General features: G+C 37.9%; 1 protein-coding gene across 1 annotated transcript in view; it reads left to right on the forward strand.

Moving 5' to 3' along the window:
• Positions 1–19907, forward strand: part of CDHR2 (cadherin related family member 2) — a 254823-nt gene that overhangs the window by 134473 nt on the left and 100443 nt on the right. The window contains exons 9-12 of the mRNA XM_053719262.1: positions 772–915; positions 2366–2441; positions 2733–2851; positions 16825–17058. Of these exons, the coding sequence (XP_053575237.1) occupies positions 772–915; positions 2366–2441; positions 2733–2851; positions 16825–17058 (573 nt within the window). The remainder of the gene's footprint in view (positions 1–771; positions 916–2365; positions 2442–2732; positions 2852–16824; positions 17059–19907) is intronic.

Genomic DNA, 19907 nt, shown 5'->3' on the forward strand with positions numbered 1-19907 from the left:
CCAACTTCCACTAGTAGATGGTATTCTAATACTGCACAACCGCCCCAGTCACTCGGGCACCAGGCACGAATCTTCCGCCTAAGGAACAGGTGCAGGGGTTTCAGAGAGAAGCGCTACGTGACTTGCGCTTAGCTGCTCCTACGAAAGTCTGAGACTTTCTCAAAAATGTTTTATTACACTTGTAAAAAAATGTTACACACAAGAAGCGTTTAATACACACTGGACATAGTACACACCACATAAATACACTACACGCATGTACACAAACTACACAAACACATTACAGCACACACTCTACACACACTACGCACATATCACATGAGCACACGCATATATATTTTTACAATAAGAACATTCATAGGCAGAAAACCTACTTATGACAGTTTAATGCTATGCTAGACTGTAAATTCCCAATAAAATAATATTTTGTATTATATTTTTATATTATTACATTTTCTGGGTTGGGGGACTTTAATTTGGGGATTTGTTTTACCATTTAATTAGTAACCTAACCAGTTATGTTTGTTCCATGAATCAATCACACTTCTTTAGTAAAAAGGGTTAATGATTTTTAGAATAAACTTTCATTAAAGGTTCATGGAATAAACTTTCATAAAGGTGATAAGGATAAAGATTGTGTGGGAATTCCAGAATGTTTGGAATATGCAAAACAAAAGAAGCTTTCAATTACTTTACAGTTTTTAAATTTACCTACTAATACTGTGTTCTTTATGTGTTCAAGAAATTAAATTTTCATTTTCTCATATACAGGATGCTGAAGGAATATTCAACAATTCCCTGATTAGGCGAAATGCTACTGCTTATGTATCGCTGGATATTGAGGATCTGCCAGATTTAAACCCACAGTTTCTTAAGGAACTATACTCTATAAGCATTCAAGAGAATACACCTGTGGTAAGAAATAAAACAATGCCCCCTCATTGGTCTTTTATTTGGATAATAATTTTACAAAATACATATTGTGTCTTTAATGGGGTGAACTATAGTTTTAGTAGATTTCATTTTTATTATGATTAATTTACAAAAACTATTAACCCCTAAACTGCCATACCCTCACATCACAAAGTAACTAACTAAACTATTAGCCCCTAAATCGCCATCCCCCACAACACAAAAGATCTAAATAAACGATTTACCCCTAAAACAATATCCCCCACATTGCAAAGTCATAAAATCATCTAAACCCCCTACCTAACACCCCTTAACTTAAAAATATAATACCCAAAAATTACAAAATAAATCCCAACTACCATAAAAAAATAAAAAAACTTACCTGTAAAAATAAATAAAACCTATTCTTACCTTTAAAAAAACCCCTAACATTACAAAAAATAAAAAACCTAACATTACAGAAAATAAAAAAGTCTAAAATTAAAGAAAATAAAAGTCTAAAATTACAGAAAATAAAAAAAGTTAGTACCCTAAAAAATAAAAAAATGGAATCCTATTCTAATACCCCTTAACAAAAACACCCTATTGTAAAAATAAACTACCAAGAGCCCTTAAAAGCGATCAGCTCTTGTTCCAAAAAAAAACTATTAACCCCTCTAACATTCAATCCCCCACATTACCAAAATAAAAAAAAAACTATTTAAAAAAACCGTAAATTAAAAAGTGCCCTGAAAAAGTCATCTGGATGGGCATTGCCCTTAAAAGAACATTCAGCTCTTTTGCTGCCCAAAAACCCCCCCCAAAGTTGGTACTCACTGATGATGATGGGCAGTGCTCCATCTTTATCCCAGCGGCACTCCCATTTTCATCCCCGCAGTGGTCCATCTTAGATGATTACATTATCCAATAACAGTTCATAGTATAATGAGCCTTTGTATAGTTATTTCATTTCATGTGTTTAATCCAGTTAGACACCATAGAGACTGAGAGCAACACATTCCCATTACCTGACGTTTCTTATAAACATTATGATTACAGTGACGTCATGTGGTTTTCAAAGTTGGGGCTCACTAAAGTGGAACATCTAAATATGTCCTCTGTGATTGGCAATATATAATAAGCCACATAAAGGAGCATAAATAAATTGCTGGGGAAGGACGTAAAAACAACAACAATGGAACCTTTTTTTCCGTTGGTTTTATGGCCCTTTGAAGGCACGACAGAATGTAAAGGTTTGAGTTCTGGCAGAATTGGACTACTGGTTAACGTGTTAAAGGATTTTAACTAAATGGAACAAAATATTATTTAGATGCAATTATTGACAAGAGCATTAAAATTAAGTCATTTCTAAAAATAAATAGAGATGATGAGAGTTGTTAAAGTGAAACTATGTGAACTAGGCTTTTAAACATGTGACCAATGCACCTGAAGCTTTATGGGTTTTTTTCTTCAGGGAACCTCAGTCATTCAAGTTTCTGCCATTGATGGTGATAAAGGAATTAATGATGTTATCACATATTCCATTAAGGGTAAGTGAATGGCACTGTACAACTAAATCACACAGCAGCTTCTTATGGTAAGCAGTACATTTCCTATACAGCAACAGTATATAAAACTCTGACAGTCTATTTCTGTGTGTTAAGATCTAACATTTCTTTTTTAAATGTAACACTCCAAGTGCAGTGAAGAGTGTTGTTTCCTGGATCTAACATTTTAAACCTAGCATTAAACATTGTTCTTTATTTAATTTAGATTTAAATCTCTCCTTTTCTGTTGCAAATTTTGTCTCAGAACTTTTATCTCAGACTTTTTCTTCACAGAATCTTCTGAGCCTAATCTTTTTAACATAAGCAGTACTACAGGAGAAATCTATGTATATGGAAATATTGACCTAGAGGCCTTGAAGCAGGAAGATGGACAGATTGAATTAAAGGTGGAGGTAAGAAATATCCTGAAAAAAGTGTGGAGAGTAGTGGCTCAATCCTTTCAGTTTTATGCCATTTTACACTCCTGTGCTAAAACTGTTTGCATTCATTATATTTTTTTTGTGAGGTGCCTACATAAATAATCTTTTTTTGTAGCTGAGAAATCACTTTAGTGTGAATAAATATCCAAATTTGGGGAAAAAGCAGCACATGAAATGTTAAAACAACAAAACATTTTTTGTGCCATTTCTATGTAATTGTTTGTGTAATTTTCAGTAGTGTACATGGTAAGCAATAGCATTATGATGTGCAAGGTAAAGAACAGTTATCATGTCCTAAATAGTACAGTTTATGATTTTATGGCTGCTGATTCTTAACTTTTGTTTCGGCGAGCCTAAAGGCTTGTGCAGAAACAGCAGCATCCACAGCAGCATCCACAGCTTAGTAAATTGGCCCCTTAGCATTAGTTAACCTTTCCAAAATGTAGTATTTTATATTATGTTTGAAGAAATTATGCAACAAAAATTAAAAGACAAAACATATTTTCTTATTCACTTGGCATCATTCTGCAATGTATGCAAAAGAATTGTAGGAGTAATATATCTAACCATAAAAATATTAGATATTCCTTAATTTTTTATTTTTATTTTTTTTTTAAAATTCTTTTTATTGAGAGACAAGAGATAAATACAGTATACAGTTACATAAGTAGTTCCCCTAGGAAGGTTTACAGCATAATAAAGAATATGCTCTATGGTACAGTTTCTGAGATTAAGCCTGTATCCACAAAGAGAGGTTCTGTTTACCTATACAGTGGACTCAGGCACAATAAGTAATGTTCAGTCTAGGGGACAGAACCAGTGTGCCTCATTTTTTTTTTTTAACATAAAACAACAAACAAACAAACAAAGTAAAACAATACAACAATAACATAGTCAAGCGTTGATGACACATTACAGTAGTGGGGCTGAGTTGAGCCATGTTGTAATTGTAAGACATAATTTCCCATGTATGCACCGGGGTGGGTTATCAGTGTGAAAAAAAAAGAAAAAAAAAGTGCTGCATAGGTCTGAAAACTAAGAACAAGGTCTTGTGAGCGGTGCAGAGTGCCCCAAACAAACTAAATTAGAGTCAAAATGAGGGCTCAGCTAAACTTAACTAAAAATGTGGAACAAACATTACCCTTCTTACCAAATATTGTACAGGCAGTACTGCGTCCACTGGGTCCTATAGCGCCAGTTTAGAATACAATTAGAAAACAGAGCGATAATTTTGCCCTAGGGCCGGGGTCTATCACGCAGGCAAAGTGTGATCGTTGTTGCCCTATCTACTGTTAGCTGAGCAATGGCTATAGGATTTTATCTCAGGGACAGGGCGATGAGCTGAGCGATTCCGAGCAAACAGCCGGAAGAGCAAATGAGCAAGAGCTAATCTACGGCTATAATAATGACAACACAGTGAAGCATCGCGCAATATCAAACTCTGGGCATCGTCTTTGTTGTCATGACCCCAAGTTAGAACACATAGTAAAATATCTAGCATGCGCAGGTTCTACCTTAGACTGAGTCATCTTCTTCTAGCATTCAAGTACCCTGGCTAATTACAGAATAAATGCTGATGTACACTGTTAGTGCAGAAGCATATATATAATATAAGTAAGCAAACAAAAATACAACAGGCGGTAGTTCGTGCAGTCATTAAGACATTTGCTCTCGTGATGTCTGCTAGGAGGTAACATACGGCACTGAAAAATAAATGAGTCAATATGCCTAAGCGAGCAGCGTATGTGTGAGGTTTTAGTAGCTTAGTGTACCCAGGGTAGTAGTCAGATGAGTGTTAAGCGCGATCCATGACATGAAATAAAAGTGAAACTGCACACAAAGCACAAACGTAACAAACAGGAATAACAGAACTGCAATAAAAAATAAAATAAAATAAAATAATAAAAAAAAAAAAAAAAAAGAAGGACAACAGGGATCCACTCAGTGAAACATGGCGTTAACTGTAACCCCAGCTCATGATAATATGCTTGCTTTCGCTAACTTGGGTATCAGTACAGTTTCCCCATAGTATGGCCGCTAAGAGTACAAAACATTAGGGTTCAAGAGCCACATTTCAAATGGCATCCGGCTATCAAAGGGAAGATCCTACAATGGTGATGAGCGAGCAAGTCTGGACAGCAGAGTCAACCAATTCCAGTTCGGATTAAGAACCGGCAACAATGACAGTACCTCAGAAAAATGTGACCTGTCCCAGAAGGATGATAGCCAGAAGGTCTCCGCACAGCAATGCTCTGTGTCTTCCGAAGGTCTATAGCTGATTCTAGAGGGAGGCTTGTAGGCAGGCTTTTAACTTTAGCATAATGCGATGCCGCTCCAGCTGCAGTTGCCATCATAGTGGCAACAGAGATTTTTCCATAATCGTGGGTCTTTACTGAAGTAGCGGGTGGGTCTATAGCGAATTGTAGAGGAAGACTTGTAGGCAGATTCTCAACCACCGCATAGCTCAACGTCGCTCCAGCCACAGCCGCCATCTTGAAGACATCAGAGGTTACTGCCTGTTTAGCGTCTAGTTCACAGAAATCCACAGCCTGTTTAGTCAAATCTGACAAACGATCCTTAGCTTCTTCCAAGCAGGGTATGTGTTCCATTATTTCTCTGCGTCCCTAGGGAGATCTGTCCTGCACAGCGTCACTGTTATTATTGGAAGAGACAGCTTCTAATCGGCACCATTTTGTCGAAGCATACTTAGAACCTGGGGCCTGAATCTCAGTTAGCAGATGTTGTGTGGCCTCTTCCAGCTTAATGAATGCTGGTAGTAACAGATTTTTTAACGAAAGCACCAATTCCAGGTATTGGTTGTCTTCAGGGGTAGAGCTAACCATTTTATATTCCGGGTTGCACAGAATAACACTCTGTAATCTGCTCCGGTTGCCAAACTCTCCTGCCTTCACACAATTCTCTGACTTCTCGGGGGCCAGGTGATGTTAATCCTGATCCAATAAGAGTTCCCAAACAGCCGAACTGCTAAGGGAGATTAGGATGGCTTGATATTTGGCCACTTTTAAACAAAAAGTTTAAGATGATGTGTAGAGCTTCATAAGCTTGTGGCCATCTTGGGTCGCCTCCCACCGGAAGTCCGATATTCCTTAATTTTAAGCAAAATTCTGATTTCATTGATGGGTGACAACCGATATGCATAGTTCTTTCCTTGACCAATCTCAATTATCAAAAGTTACCAAAACATGAAAAAAAACATGTTTAGCCTCACAGGGACAGTCTTCATGCAATTATCAAATTAAATGTGCTGTCCCTGCGAGTTGCAAGCTGTCTCCCATAGAAATACGAGCTCTATGCTATGTAAAAGTTTGTAACAGAGGACGAAGTACACAAGAAGAATCCAGCATTTAAACTTTAAAATTATACCTAATACAAATAAAAAAAAAATGTTTTCAGTGCATTGTACCTTAAAATCACTGTTCGAATGAAGGAAGTCTTCACAATATTATACCTTTATTTTTATGACACAATGCAACGTTTTAGCCCCTCTGTCCTTAATCATGCATATAAAATAGCCTGGCCCATATGCACATTATATAGGTCTTTCAATGAACACTTACGGTAATTACATACAGATTTGTCAAGAAGTGTTTCTGTGGAGCTACGTGCACTCCAATATCTGTCATATCATGGCAGACAAAGCTAAAACAGATGATACCACGATTTTCATGTATAGTGAACTGGAAGCAGCCAGAATTACCACGTTGGTGAGGGGCTCAAGGGAGTTCCTGAGTAAAGCTGCCACAGAGGATCTCAGTAAAGAGTATGAGAGATAAAAGAGAAGAATAACATCCTGGGATTTACATGCTACAACCCTGGCAGAATACCACAGGGTAAGGCGCATTCCCAGAGGACTGAAGATGAACACTAGGCCCACACTCTTGAGAAATAACAAAGAATATTGTAATAAATTTGAGGCTATCCTAAATAAGTGTTCATATGACCTGCTTGTCCTTACAGTCGAATACCCCCCTTAAAGATATAGAGGTACAGAAGGAACAAGTTTCCAATACAAAAGCAGAACTGAGTAAGCTACTTACAGTGGAAGAACTGGACACGATCATCAAAGATGTGGACGCAAAGATCAAGGAGATGGAAGCAGAGATAAAGGAGACAAAGCGATCCAAGTTCCAGAGGGATGAGCAGGATTACCTCAATAGAAGGGTCTATAGACGGAGAGGCATGTTTCCAGAGCGTAGAGGCTTCGAGAGAGGCTGGCGTCACCATGGTAATGCACGCAACAGAGGTGGACCACACGAGACTCCGGCACACACTGATGACATCAGTGAGGCTTTGAATTAGTCCTCAGCATGCAAGGTGTCCCCAGCTTTTTTGTCCATCGACAAAGGCAGCACAGAGGCGGTAGAAAACAGAAGAACTGCCGCAAATGCTTGCAACACACGGAGCTCCAACAGGGGAGGCAGAGGGAAGCAACGTAACAAACGGTTCTGAATATTTCTTCCAAGGAACTGACGGACAGTGAGTACAAGTTACTTAACAAAGGACTGTCCTTCTGCCCTAACACTAATGTGGATTTAATCGAAATTGAAAAAGACTTACAAATGTTTTTTAGATCTCTAAGACTGCAAACTATGTTTGTTTTTTAAAGGGGTTATACCACCTATTGTCGATAATAAATTTAGTGACCAGGGTATTAACAGGGGTTTAAAAGTGAACCAATTGGGTCTAGAAATAAATCTAACTTTAATCCAACTTACAGCAACAATAGCATTGAAACCTTTGTTAAAATGGTGATTGGCTCCGTTTTAAAGATAAAATATATATATAATTTAAAAAATAAATAAAATATATATATATATATATATATATGTGTGTAAATAGATATATGTGTGTGTATATATATATATATATATATATATATATATATATACAAAATCAGGAAAAAGGACAGCACATCCAGACTGAACCAGGTACACATCCCATGAACCATAAACAGGCTCGGCTTTGGTTGCTATCGCACTCACATAAAGCTCCTCTATTTACAGAGGCACAGGCAGTTAACCCTGGGCCTGCCAGGGTGCAAGTCCCTAGGGAGAATTCCAAAAACAGACAATACAACACAGTCACACATAAATTCCAGTACTCACCCACAAGCTCTCAGCTAGGATTAAAAAGCAAATCCGGAACAGTTAGTTACTGCATTTGGCCAAATGGGACAAGCCCAGGTACCACGTCAAGGTCTCTTCCACATACCTGAGTCCCTAATACAGCCACACAACTGCAGCCATGCACACAAATGCACACAAATGCAAGCTAATAATCAAACAAACTGGGAACAAGTCAGGGGGGAAGAGACCTTGTTCAACATTAGAAGAAAGGACAAAGAAGCACCTGTTTCCTCTCACTTCCTCTTCATGGGACATACTATCAGCCAGCTACGATTCCAAATTATTGAACAAGTAGTATTACCCAAGAGAGGAAGTGACAGGCTACACTTGCTTAAAATGAGGGAAATGTTTTGGATCAATAAATTAGATGCAATGATACCCACTTACAACAATAGCCAATACATGTATGTTCCTTCAACACTAACTAGCATCGTTGCTGACACTAACTCACTTAGCGAAAGTTGAGGATAACGTTATCAGTTACATCTATACCTACATAAGACACAGGACAATATTTAGCCCTGTACCGATGCCTAGACTAATTGCAAATCTACAGTGATAAGATCACTAAACGTACCTTTAAGCAATTTCACAACCAAGTCCAAATATAGGAAGGTACAATAACAATATATGTGAATAGCCTATAGCAATGGCAATAGCCAACCATAGGCATTGTATATTTGACAGTCTATTCAGTAACACACACAAACCACCATATATTTTAGAATCAACTATTTTGAACAGGGAACAATTACTGGCGGCTAACCACCTATTACGGCAAACAGATATATTAAAGCTCACAATATATAAAATTAAAGTGCACAACATGACAAGGACATATCACCAATATAAGCTTTTCTAACCAATACAGATTATAAATTGCTTGCTTATTTGTTTATTTACTTGTCCAATAACCCCAATTATTGTGAAAAGGGTGTTATAAATAATAACAGGGCTATAAATAGGTTGCTAAGATTGATACTCCAATCTGTCCAATGAATAGATATTCCTTATAGAGATTTATCTCTATTAACATAGATAATTTTGTAATGCAACCTTATCTCTGCTTCATTAGTATAATACCTGGGGATTACTTGTTTAATAATCTACTAGATATAATCATGCATACATATACAAACTTGTAGTAGCAACTGGCATTAGTCAAGTATATTGATCACATGTTATACTGAGGAATACCTATATCCTCTTTTTGTTACAGTGTAACCAACGTACTGTTTTGAATTGATTACTGCCAGTACATAGGCTCTATTAATGTAATCTATTTGTACCAAACATCAATATATATTAGGATTCTCCCAGGCCAGAACTTGACATACTCTTGGGTGACACCTCCTTAGAAGTACCAGTTATAACAGGTTTCTTCCTGTTCATTATATTACCTTTACTGACGGTAACCTATGTACAATTCAAATTCTGGTGGAAATTGTTCCCAGGACAATATATGCTAAAATAACCTATATTTCTATAGTTAATTTTAAAGTACCCATTTTTAATATACCTATTAAAGTATACATCTTTTAATCCAATTTTTTGTTGATGTATACCACCCTATACTCGTAATATTTCATGTGAGTGCTATTTGTTTATCTGTTTTGCAACCATGTGTAGTTGTATAAGTTAAAAGTGTTCCTCAATACACAGCACCTTTGGGCTACTAACACTGTATAGAAGGCCAGTAGAGCATTATTACAAGCCCATACCAACATACCTTAAATTTGTAGTGCCATCACCATTGCTTCCTTTTGTATATTGCTTCCTTTTGTATGTATTTAGCACCTCCCATAAGTCATCTTTGGATAACAGTATTTCAAGCTTAAACTTCCACAGCTGGTAATTGGTATTATTGAGCTTTGCTATTGCAAATTTCATATATGAACCACTTGCCATCTTTCAGTAAATTGGATGCAGTCCTTGTTTCCTCACACAGTATTTATTTGGATCATAGATGCAACACTTACTGACTTGTAGTTTTCCTTTAGTATCTGGGCTCTTAAGCTGTTGGTTATGTATCAAAAAGACACTGGAAGCTTTTAGGTATACAGCATTAGGCTTTACTTTTACAGATGCAACAGCAAGCATTTAGAGCACACCAATCACTTGTAAAACAGTAGTCAGCACACAGAGAAAAAAGTAAAGACAAGAAAAACTTCCTTCCTGTAGGTATAACAAGTAGTAATCTGAAATAAACAGTGCCATATACAGCCCCAGTGTTCACATATGTGGTACAGTACTTGCTATTGTATTTCCTAACAATAGATACATAAATAAATAAATAAATATGTACATATCCTATAATATAAAAGGCCAGGTATGTTTGTCCGAAGCTGTCATGCGTCGTAGAGACTGTGCAAGGACAAACATACCTGGCTGTAAGGAAGGATCAGTCAGTGGGCGGGAGCAGGTGTGACCGGGGGCGTGGTCGGGTGTGGCATGGTCAGGCGGGAGCGGACGTGACGGGGCGTGACCAGGCGGGACCGGCGTGATGGGGGCATGGCCAGGCGGGAGCACTGGGCGGGTGGGACCTACACTGCAGAAAATGGCCGTGTACACAGGCTTTAGGACTAGTATGTGCATGTGTGTGTTTATATATAGATATATATATAAATATATATATATATATATATATATATATATATTTAGACATGTATATGTACAGCATGTATCTCTGTTAAATCCCTTTGCTTGCCTTGAGACATTATAACTTTGTTATGCAATTTTTAAAAATAGTTTTTATTAGACAGTGTTATTATGATTGTAACTGTACTTTTAAATATACTTTTTGTGTTTTGTGCAACTTTTTAGTCTTGCAAAATAGTTAACCAGAACACTAAAGTTGTGCTATCTCATTAGCATTAACTTCAATTGAGCTCAAGCGAACTCGTCAACTTTCAACTTGTAATACTGCGCTATTTTGGGTGCGCCCAAAGTGCCCCTTTTCACTCGCACAGAACAGTTGACGCACCACTCATAATCTAGCCCATAGTAAGGTGATTTTGGTATAAATTTAGTAAGAGTAATATTAAAGGTATGTAGTCTTTAAGTTTCAAGTATATCCAGTTCACAAGCACTCATTCATTGTTCAAGTGGCCCCCATCGGAGAAGAATACTTGGCCGGTGGCCCCCAGACACAATGAGCTTGATATCCCTGCTCTAATAGAAATAGGATAAATTCCAGTATGAAATCTTTTTTTTACTTTTGGCATAAAAATATAGCTTACAAAATAATATGCCATAGCTTCAATGAGTGGGCATTACCCAAATTTCAGTTCAAGTTTTCTACATTTTGAAACAATTTTTGTAAGAGACCTGTAGAAATCCCAATACAGGATTTCTGCATTGTCAATGATTTTTGTAAAAAAAAAAAAAAAAAAAATCTAAAAGAAAAATCTGTTTAATAGGACATATTAACTTCCTCGAGGAGCCACAACAGATTTGTGGATTTTAAGGAGATGATAATAATATGTTATTAGGTATCAAATAATTCCTTTCTTTCTGCAATAACATTCAATCTTACCATCAAGAGTGTATCAAAAAATATATATATTTTGTGAAATCAACAGTAGGATCTTATAATAAAACTATGATTTATTGTTTAACATCCTTCCCCCTCCTTAATGTAGTCATGTATCTATTACTGTGGTAATGGGTATTTGTTTTATATTTTTGTACATGCCTTTAGAGTAGGCTGCGATATACATTGTCTGGTCACTTTGACACTTAGGGGCCGACAGACATTGCTGAATGCCGACAGCATATGCTGTCGGCATTTAACATTGCACAAGCAGTTCTGGTGAACTGCTTGTGGAATGCTGCCCCCATCAGATTCGTGGCCAATCGGCCGCTAGCAGGGGTGTCAATCTACACGATCTGGCGGATTGCAAACCGCAGCCTCAGAGGAGGCGTATGAGTTAAGGAGCAGCGGTCTTAAGACCGCTGCTTCTTAAATCCTGTCTCCGGCGAGCCTGAAGGCTCGCGCGGAAACAGTTGCATTGGGGCCGATTCGGGCCATCATAAATCAGCCCCTTGATATCAGATATCACTATGGTTACCGTTTGTTGTCATTTGGGCTTTTCAGTCCACGCGAGATGTGTGAGGTCATTTCGAGACTCGCGAGAGCATGCTTGTATACCGCAGCTTTCATCTAGCTGTACTATTTACGGATTTTATGAATGGGTTACAGGATTGGCTGATTTATATAGCAGTTAACAGGAGGCATGTGGGCGATCTTGATTTTGAGTGTTCTACGTCTGGGCCTCATTGAGGGGATGTTCTGATTGTACTCAGGTGATCATTTCTTTATGTGTGTATGATGACAATTATTGTTAACCTGTTTGCAATTTTAAATACATCATTGTTTTCTATATCTGTATATATATCTGTGTATAAGCTCTGTGTATGTATGCTGCTTGAGGAAGCAAGTTTAACTTGCAGAACGCGTTTGGCTTGTTTTTATATGCGCTGTAGCACTTTTAATAAATCACTTCTTTTTTTGAAACGATTGGAAGTGTGTTTATCAATATTTTTGGGATCCTGTATGGTGTTTGGTAAATGTTGTGGGTACCCAGGACACTGCTTATACTGGATAAAAACGATCTGGGGAGCTCCTAATCACCCAGACTATCTGATATTGCACTTTGTGATAAGTGCTCGAAATCTTTGAGTATATCTCCTAAGGGGCAAATCAGTGCGTTTTTTGGGGGACCTTACTCCAGAGATAATACGCCATTGGAGCGCCTTCTTTTTCTCTTCCTTAATGTAGTCATGCTTAGTTTGTACGACTACCACCTCCCATATCTGCTGATTATGATATTCGCATCAGTCAAATCTACTAAGATTAGAAAGGTTTCTATTAACTGGTAATAACTTCTCTTCATCAACAAGTTTCTGAAATATCTGCACACTTTCATACTCACCAAACTTCAATATGAAATTCATACACTTACTATTCTCTGTCACTCTGGCTTAGCCACTACCTCTGGCTGTACCCTGCCCGTTTATTTGGGCCTGATGATCCAAAACTCTCCATCATAGAGAGAATCATCGTTCACTCTGTCCCTTTCACAGGCTGTGTCCCTCTCACGGCTCTCTTTCCCAGAACTTTTCAAGGGTTGTACCCTGTTTATTCTACACAGAAACATCAGGCTGTGAAAAATCGCCAGATCAATTTTGTAAATGACTGACCTGTCCTTTTAACTGATGTTAATTATGGTTTTCTATGTATCTGGAATTTTGATAGATTTGATATCATAAAATGACATTGATCTATCAAAGCACTTTAATAAAAAAACAACCCTCTATAGATCTATTTGCAAACCATTTTTTTTCTAATTTAGATAATGTGGTAGCATATTTGATGTATTAAAAATGTTTATAAAAGTGATTTATCATTTAATTATCAGCCAGGAAATTTTTGTGTTAGTTTAAATATTTATTGAGCATTTGAAAATATGTTACCTGAAGAACAATAAAAGTACACTAGCAAACATTTAGGGCTAGATTATGAGTGGAGCACAAATTAACGCTCCCATGAGTTGAAAGTAAACTGTTTTCACTCTAGCAGTAACCCGACTAGCGCAAAAATCCGAAGTTAGAATATCACAAATGCACGTTCACGTATCCCCCATAGAAGTCAATGGAGAAATAAAAGTAAAATCTAGACTTCCGGTGGGAGGCTCACCAAGATGGCCACTATTTCACATCGCTCTGTGAATAACATATGTGTATAGAAGATTTGTGGCCGAATCTTAAGCCATCCAGACCTCCCTCGGCAATAATTGTGCCCGGGAAACTATTAGGATCAGGACGTTCCAACTCCTGGCTACCGAGAAGGCATAGAAGTTAAATTAAGTCTCTAGGCTTTTCAACAATGGAAACTAGAGAAACAAGCACAAACTCCCGCATTTTAAATGACCTAAAGATCATGCTCTTGCCTAGGCTGGATCGACTTTTATCATCCTGTACGAATCTATGCATCTTGGTAAAATTAAAGGATCAGCCCTTCAGACCACAAAACACCACAAACTATCAATATGCATCCACAGTGTAGAGCACAGCATACAATATCACATCCTACGCAGGGAAGACGGATCGCAACCTCACGATTCTAACTCCCTCATTAAAGAGAGAAGCAACAGTGATATCAGAGGTCAGTGAAACTCCCTGCTGCCTGGACATGGCAGAACCTATCACAAAATCTCTTAAAGATATAAATGAGAGCTCTTTGTTACCTTTGTTGGCTCTTTTGGCGACTACTCCAGCCCAAAACAAAGATCCTGGATTGGGGTGGGAAGAGACAGCCACCTCTAGTCATGTAATGGCTTCTGTCGACCCGCGGTATACACGCACCACTACAGGCGGAGACCTCCATGACCACTATGAAAATAAAGATACCGGAACCCTGCATGCATTCACATCAGAGATCTGCAGGGTACACATCATGCTGCCCTTTGAGGTGAAGGATCAGTACGCTATTTGCCAAGCTTAAACAATTGCAGCAACATTACAAGTATTACCGCTTCGAACTGGTGTTGGATGAACACTTGCCCCAGCAGTTTATTTGAAGGCTTTGTTGTGTGCCTTCTCCCACAATAACAGGCAATATATCAGGTCTCTGTGATATGTTTAAATGGAACTGCAGGTACAGGGACTGTAACTCCCTCTGGAATACAGTGGAAACGCTTCACAACAAATGATCAGATTCTAAACAGCATAACCACTGCAATGTACTGTTATTGTTTTGTATTGGTTCTCAATTTTGGCCCTGTTGGCCACTGGTTTTGTTTTGTTTATTTTGTTGTAATATCCTTTTAAGAAAAAAAGAGAGAAAACCTTGAATCACACCATAACCCTAAGAACCCTCTGCAATAGTATAAATCTGTATGGTACAGATAACGCTAGACATCCTCATGGCAGCTTATAACTCTTGTATCATAAGTACAGGTTGTTTTTTATGCTCCTTACCTATTAGCACTGGGACCACATATATTTCTAACACCCATGTAATTCCAAGCATCTTCATAATTGTGTCCCCTTTTTATCAAAAGCTAATATTATCATCTCCTTAGGAGACACAGTTTTACTGCATTTTACCCCCACTCCTATCTGCCTGGATCTGTGGTTTTACTAAATAATGCTTTAGCACACTAGTTTCATCACTCGAAATATAAAGCAAACCATACATTCTATAGGGTCCACTATATCTCCCGAACTTCTCTATATAAACCTGGGCATAAGAAAGTAATGCAATAACCTTCCCGGTACTACGCACTTTTCCCCATTTAACTTAATTTAATTTAGTTGTTTATGTGTTTGTTTAGTTATAATTATAATAATAAAACCTCAATAATGAGTGCACGTGTTATACACAGTCATTTCTATTTGCATCTGTAAATGTTCTGAGTTGCATAAATGCAATTGTATTATCAACTGTTTGAAATATCTCTATGGACACATTCCCATGTTCTGATAATCTACTTTAACCACCCTGTGAGGTGGAATGATGTACATAATGTATTTCTGTACTCATTGTTGGTGATAAATAAAAGTTTTAAAAAAAAAAGTAAAAACTAACACCCCACTCTCGAACAAACATGATTGCATATTCTCATTTGCGCTAACCCGGCATCAAAATATGTATATTTCACATAATGTTGTTCACATAAGAGCATATATTTTGTTTATTCATAAATACATATTTCTACATATATCTGATTTTTTTTGGGTACAATATCTATCTATCTATTTATCTATCTATCTATCTATCTATCTATCTATCTATCTATCTATCTATCTATATTATATTATATATATAAATATATATATATATATATGAATATCTTTTTATAAATACATAAAACATATTCCCCTATGTGCAGAACATTGGAATGTGAAATATTTACAGTAAATACATAGGCCCCTATTTAACAAAGTCTGGCGGACCTGATCCGACAGTGCGGATCAGGTCCGATAGACCTCGCTGAATACGGAGAGCAATACGCTCTCCGTATTCAGCATTGCACCAGCAGCTCACAAGAGCTGCTGGTGCAACGCCGCCCCCTGCAGATTCGCGGCCAATCAGCCGCCAGCAGGGGGGTGTCAATCAACCCGATCGTACTCGATCGGGTTGAATTGCGGCTCTGAGCAGGCGGAGAGGTTATGGAGCAGCGGTCTTTAGACCGCTGCTTCATAACTGGTGTTTCTGGCGAGCCTGCAGGCTTGCCAGAAACACAGGGCCTCAAGCTCTATCCGGAGCTTGATATATAGGCCCTAATGTTAAAACCTTTATTAAATATGAATATTGCATAAATATGCTTTAACATGTTTTCATCTAGGGCAAAGGGCTCCAATGCGGTTCTTTATATGTCTATATATGTGTACATATATATTGATGTGTTTATATGTGTATATGTGTCTGTAAATACACAAATACACATATAAATACAAATGTACATATGCATATTTAGACATGTATATGTATGTATCTCAATGTTAAAGCCCTAAAATCTCATATCTTTGAGTCACGGTAATGAAGTCACATTTACTTTCAACTTGTAATACCAGCGGTAAGCCTGATGAGTGCAAACCCTTGAGATAAACGCCTTATCGCTCGGATGCAAACATTTGTGCTTCTTTCTTGATCTAGCCCTTAATCAAAATAGAAAAATAAGAGCAAGTAGATGTGATTGAGATTTTTTTTTTTTTTTTAACATTGCTCAAAAATCTGTAAGATCTAATTTACTGCTTTTCCTTTAGTAATGTTTTTCCTTTTGTAATCAACAGGCACGGGAAAATGAGTTAAATATAAAAGGAGAGAACGCAACAAGCACCGCATCTGTTACTATACGAGTGCTGGATGTCAATGACAATAAGCCACAGTTTTACAGTTGTGAGATGCCAAATTGTGACTTTAAGATATTATCTCCTACATCACACTTTGTTGGGGAGATAGAAGAACATTCCTCTGTTCGTGTACCTGTGTCCAATCTGACCATCGCTACAAATGATCCCGATAAGGTGTCAAGTGCATTATTTCAGTTGTAATCTTAATATATAGTTTGCAGATTAGCTAAATGTGACATGAGTACAGAATTGTAGCTGAATTGGAGGGTGTGTATGGTATAACATGGATGCCTAAATGGGTGTGTGTGGGTATTTTGATGAGGATCTCTAAATGGGGAAATGTGAGTGCTCTGAATGATAAGTTAGGTGTTCGAATAGAGAAGTATGTGACATTTTAAGATATGGGAATCTGAATGGGGGAGTATAAGTATTGTATAATAAGGAGGCATGAAAAATAGTGTATATGTATTTTATTTTCAAAAACAGCTTTATTAAACAGAATATGAATCCAATTACAAATTGGAAATGTCAATAACAAAAAAGGAGTAAAAACTGTTACATCACAGATTCCAAATATAAGCTATAATAATATGCTGTTGCATTTTACAAATATATGCATCACATAAAAAAGAAAAAAAAGAAAAGAGAAAGAAAAGAAACATAAAAAGGACTATATAGGTTAATCAGCCATGAAGATTCCACTGCACTCTCTTATATAAACATCCGTGAGAAGAGAAATAGCAAGGAAAATTAAGTCACTTAGTTGTAGGTGGAAACACTGCCAATATGGCACCATAAAGTATCACTAGGTCTGGGATGTACTGTTTGGTCGTGTCAGTATATAAGTCTCCCAAGTAATTTTCATCTGGGTGTAGATATCTATTCTGTTATTTTTCATGAAGGCATACTCTTCTAAATCTAGGAATTGGTGCAACTGATGCTGCCATTGAACTAACGTAGGGACTTCCCTGTTCTTCCACCCCCTTGCCACTAGGATTTTAAAGCTATTGCTTGCTACGTATAGTAGCCTCTGTTTATATCCACTGACTTTACCATTGGTAATATTAAATAACCAAATTGTTGGGTCCGCTGGCACCTCTACCTCTAACATGATTGAGGTTTCTCTTTCTATGTTCTCCCACATATGCTGCAGAGGTGGACATGTCCACCATATGTGAGCCATGTTTCCTGGTGTACCCCCACACCTCCAACATCTCTCATTGCTGGAAGGGAATATTTTATGAATTCTTGAGGGCGTGAGGTACCACCTCTGTATTATCTTCAAGTTTAATTCCACTAACCTGCTGGATGCGGAGGACTTTGTTATTGAAGCAAACATACGTGTTCTATCTATGTGTGAAAATTCAACGTTAAGTTCCCTTTCCCAGCTGTCCAAATAGTGTGGTGTGGTCGAGGTCAGTTGTAAGATAGAGTATGTAAGTGAAAGAGTCCTCCTAGCCGGAGTGGATGATTTACATAGAGTTTCAAATGGGGTTGGGGGCCGTAAGAGATTCCTTCTGTCTTTATGTTTAAAGATATAGGAATGACACTGTCTTAATAAAAACCAGTTTTTGAAAATAATAAGTCCGTCGTCTGTCAGTTCTCTGGTGGACCTCAGATTCTGTTCGCACCCTAGGTGGAACATCATTACAGCTCTTTGATTATTTATGAGTTGGGAATCCCTCAGCATACTAGCTCCCGGAGCAAAATCAACATTGTCAGTGAAGGGGGTCAGAGGCGAAAACCTCGAGGAGACATGCGGGTACTCTATGATGATTCTATACCAAGTCTTAAATGTTTCCGAGATTATGGTGTTTTGGGCTATGCCGGACGAGAGCAATGCTCGCCTCTGCCAGCAGAGAGTCCCTAGGTGTTGCTGTCCTGAGATGTCATGTTCTAAGTTAACCCAAGCCTTGGTGTCAAAATTCATAAACCAATCTATGATCCTTTGCATAAATACTGCCTGTCTGTATTTTTTAAGATTGGGTACCCCCAGTCCCCCATTTTTAACATGTAAGTGCATAAGCCTTTTGTTAATTCTGGCCCTACGTTTGTCCCAAATGTAGTCGTAAATAGTATTTTGTAGGTTCGCTAGGTAGTTGTGGGGGAGTGGAATGGGTAGAGTCTGAAATAAGTACAATAATCGTGGTAAGATGTTCATTTTTATCGTGTTTATTCTTCCTAGCCATGAGATGTTATGAGACCTCCACGAGGACATGTCGTTGATGATGGACCTCTGTAGTGTTTTATAATTGAGAGAGAACATTTCCGGGATGGAGGGGGCTAGCATGATTCCCAGATATTTTAAACCTGTCTTTTGTAATTTGAAAGGGCAAATCTCCTGTATATGTGTTGTAAGGTGGGCATTACTCTGTAAGATTAACATTTCGGATTTGTTCTTATTAACTACGAAATTGCATACTAAGTGGAAGTGGTCTAGTTCTCTAAGCAACTGTTCGATCGAATCAAGAGGGTTAGTCAGAAAAAAGAGGATATCGTCGGCATATAGCAGGGTCTTATGCTCTGTGTCTCTTATTTGGACGCCTGAAATGCTTGGATTGTGTCATACTTTTGATGCCAGAGTTTCCACCACACAGGCGAATAGCAGAGGCGATAATGGACACCCCTGCCTGGTCCCATTAGAGATATGAAATGGCTCCGACAGGATCCCATTCACTCTCACCCTTGCCAACGGGGCCACGTAAAGAGCGAAGATCTTGGATATAAAGGATTTATCTATGCCAAATTTTTGTAATGTAAGACGCAAAAAGGTCCAACCGACGTGGTCAAAAGCTTTTTCTGCGTCGGTTGAGACCACCACTGCTGGTGTCTTATGGGATTGTAGGTAGTTAATTAGATGGAAAGCCCTCACAGTGTTATCCTTTGCTTCCCGTGAGTGGATGAAGCCTACTTGATCGTTGGAAATTATGTGTGGGAGAATTAACTTGAGTCTATTTGCGAGGACCTTTGCGTAAATTTTTACATCCACATTAAGCAAGGATATAGGTCTAAAATTTTCAGTC

Source organism: Bombina bombina, chromosome 6, assembly GCF_027579735.1.
Source record: "Bombina bombina isolate aBomBom1 chromosome 6, aBomBom1.pri, whole genome shotgun sequence".
NCBI lineage: Eukaryota > Metazoa > Chordata > Amphibia > Anura > Bombinatoridae > Bombina > Bombina bombina.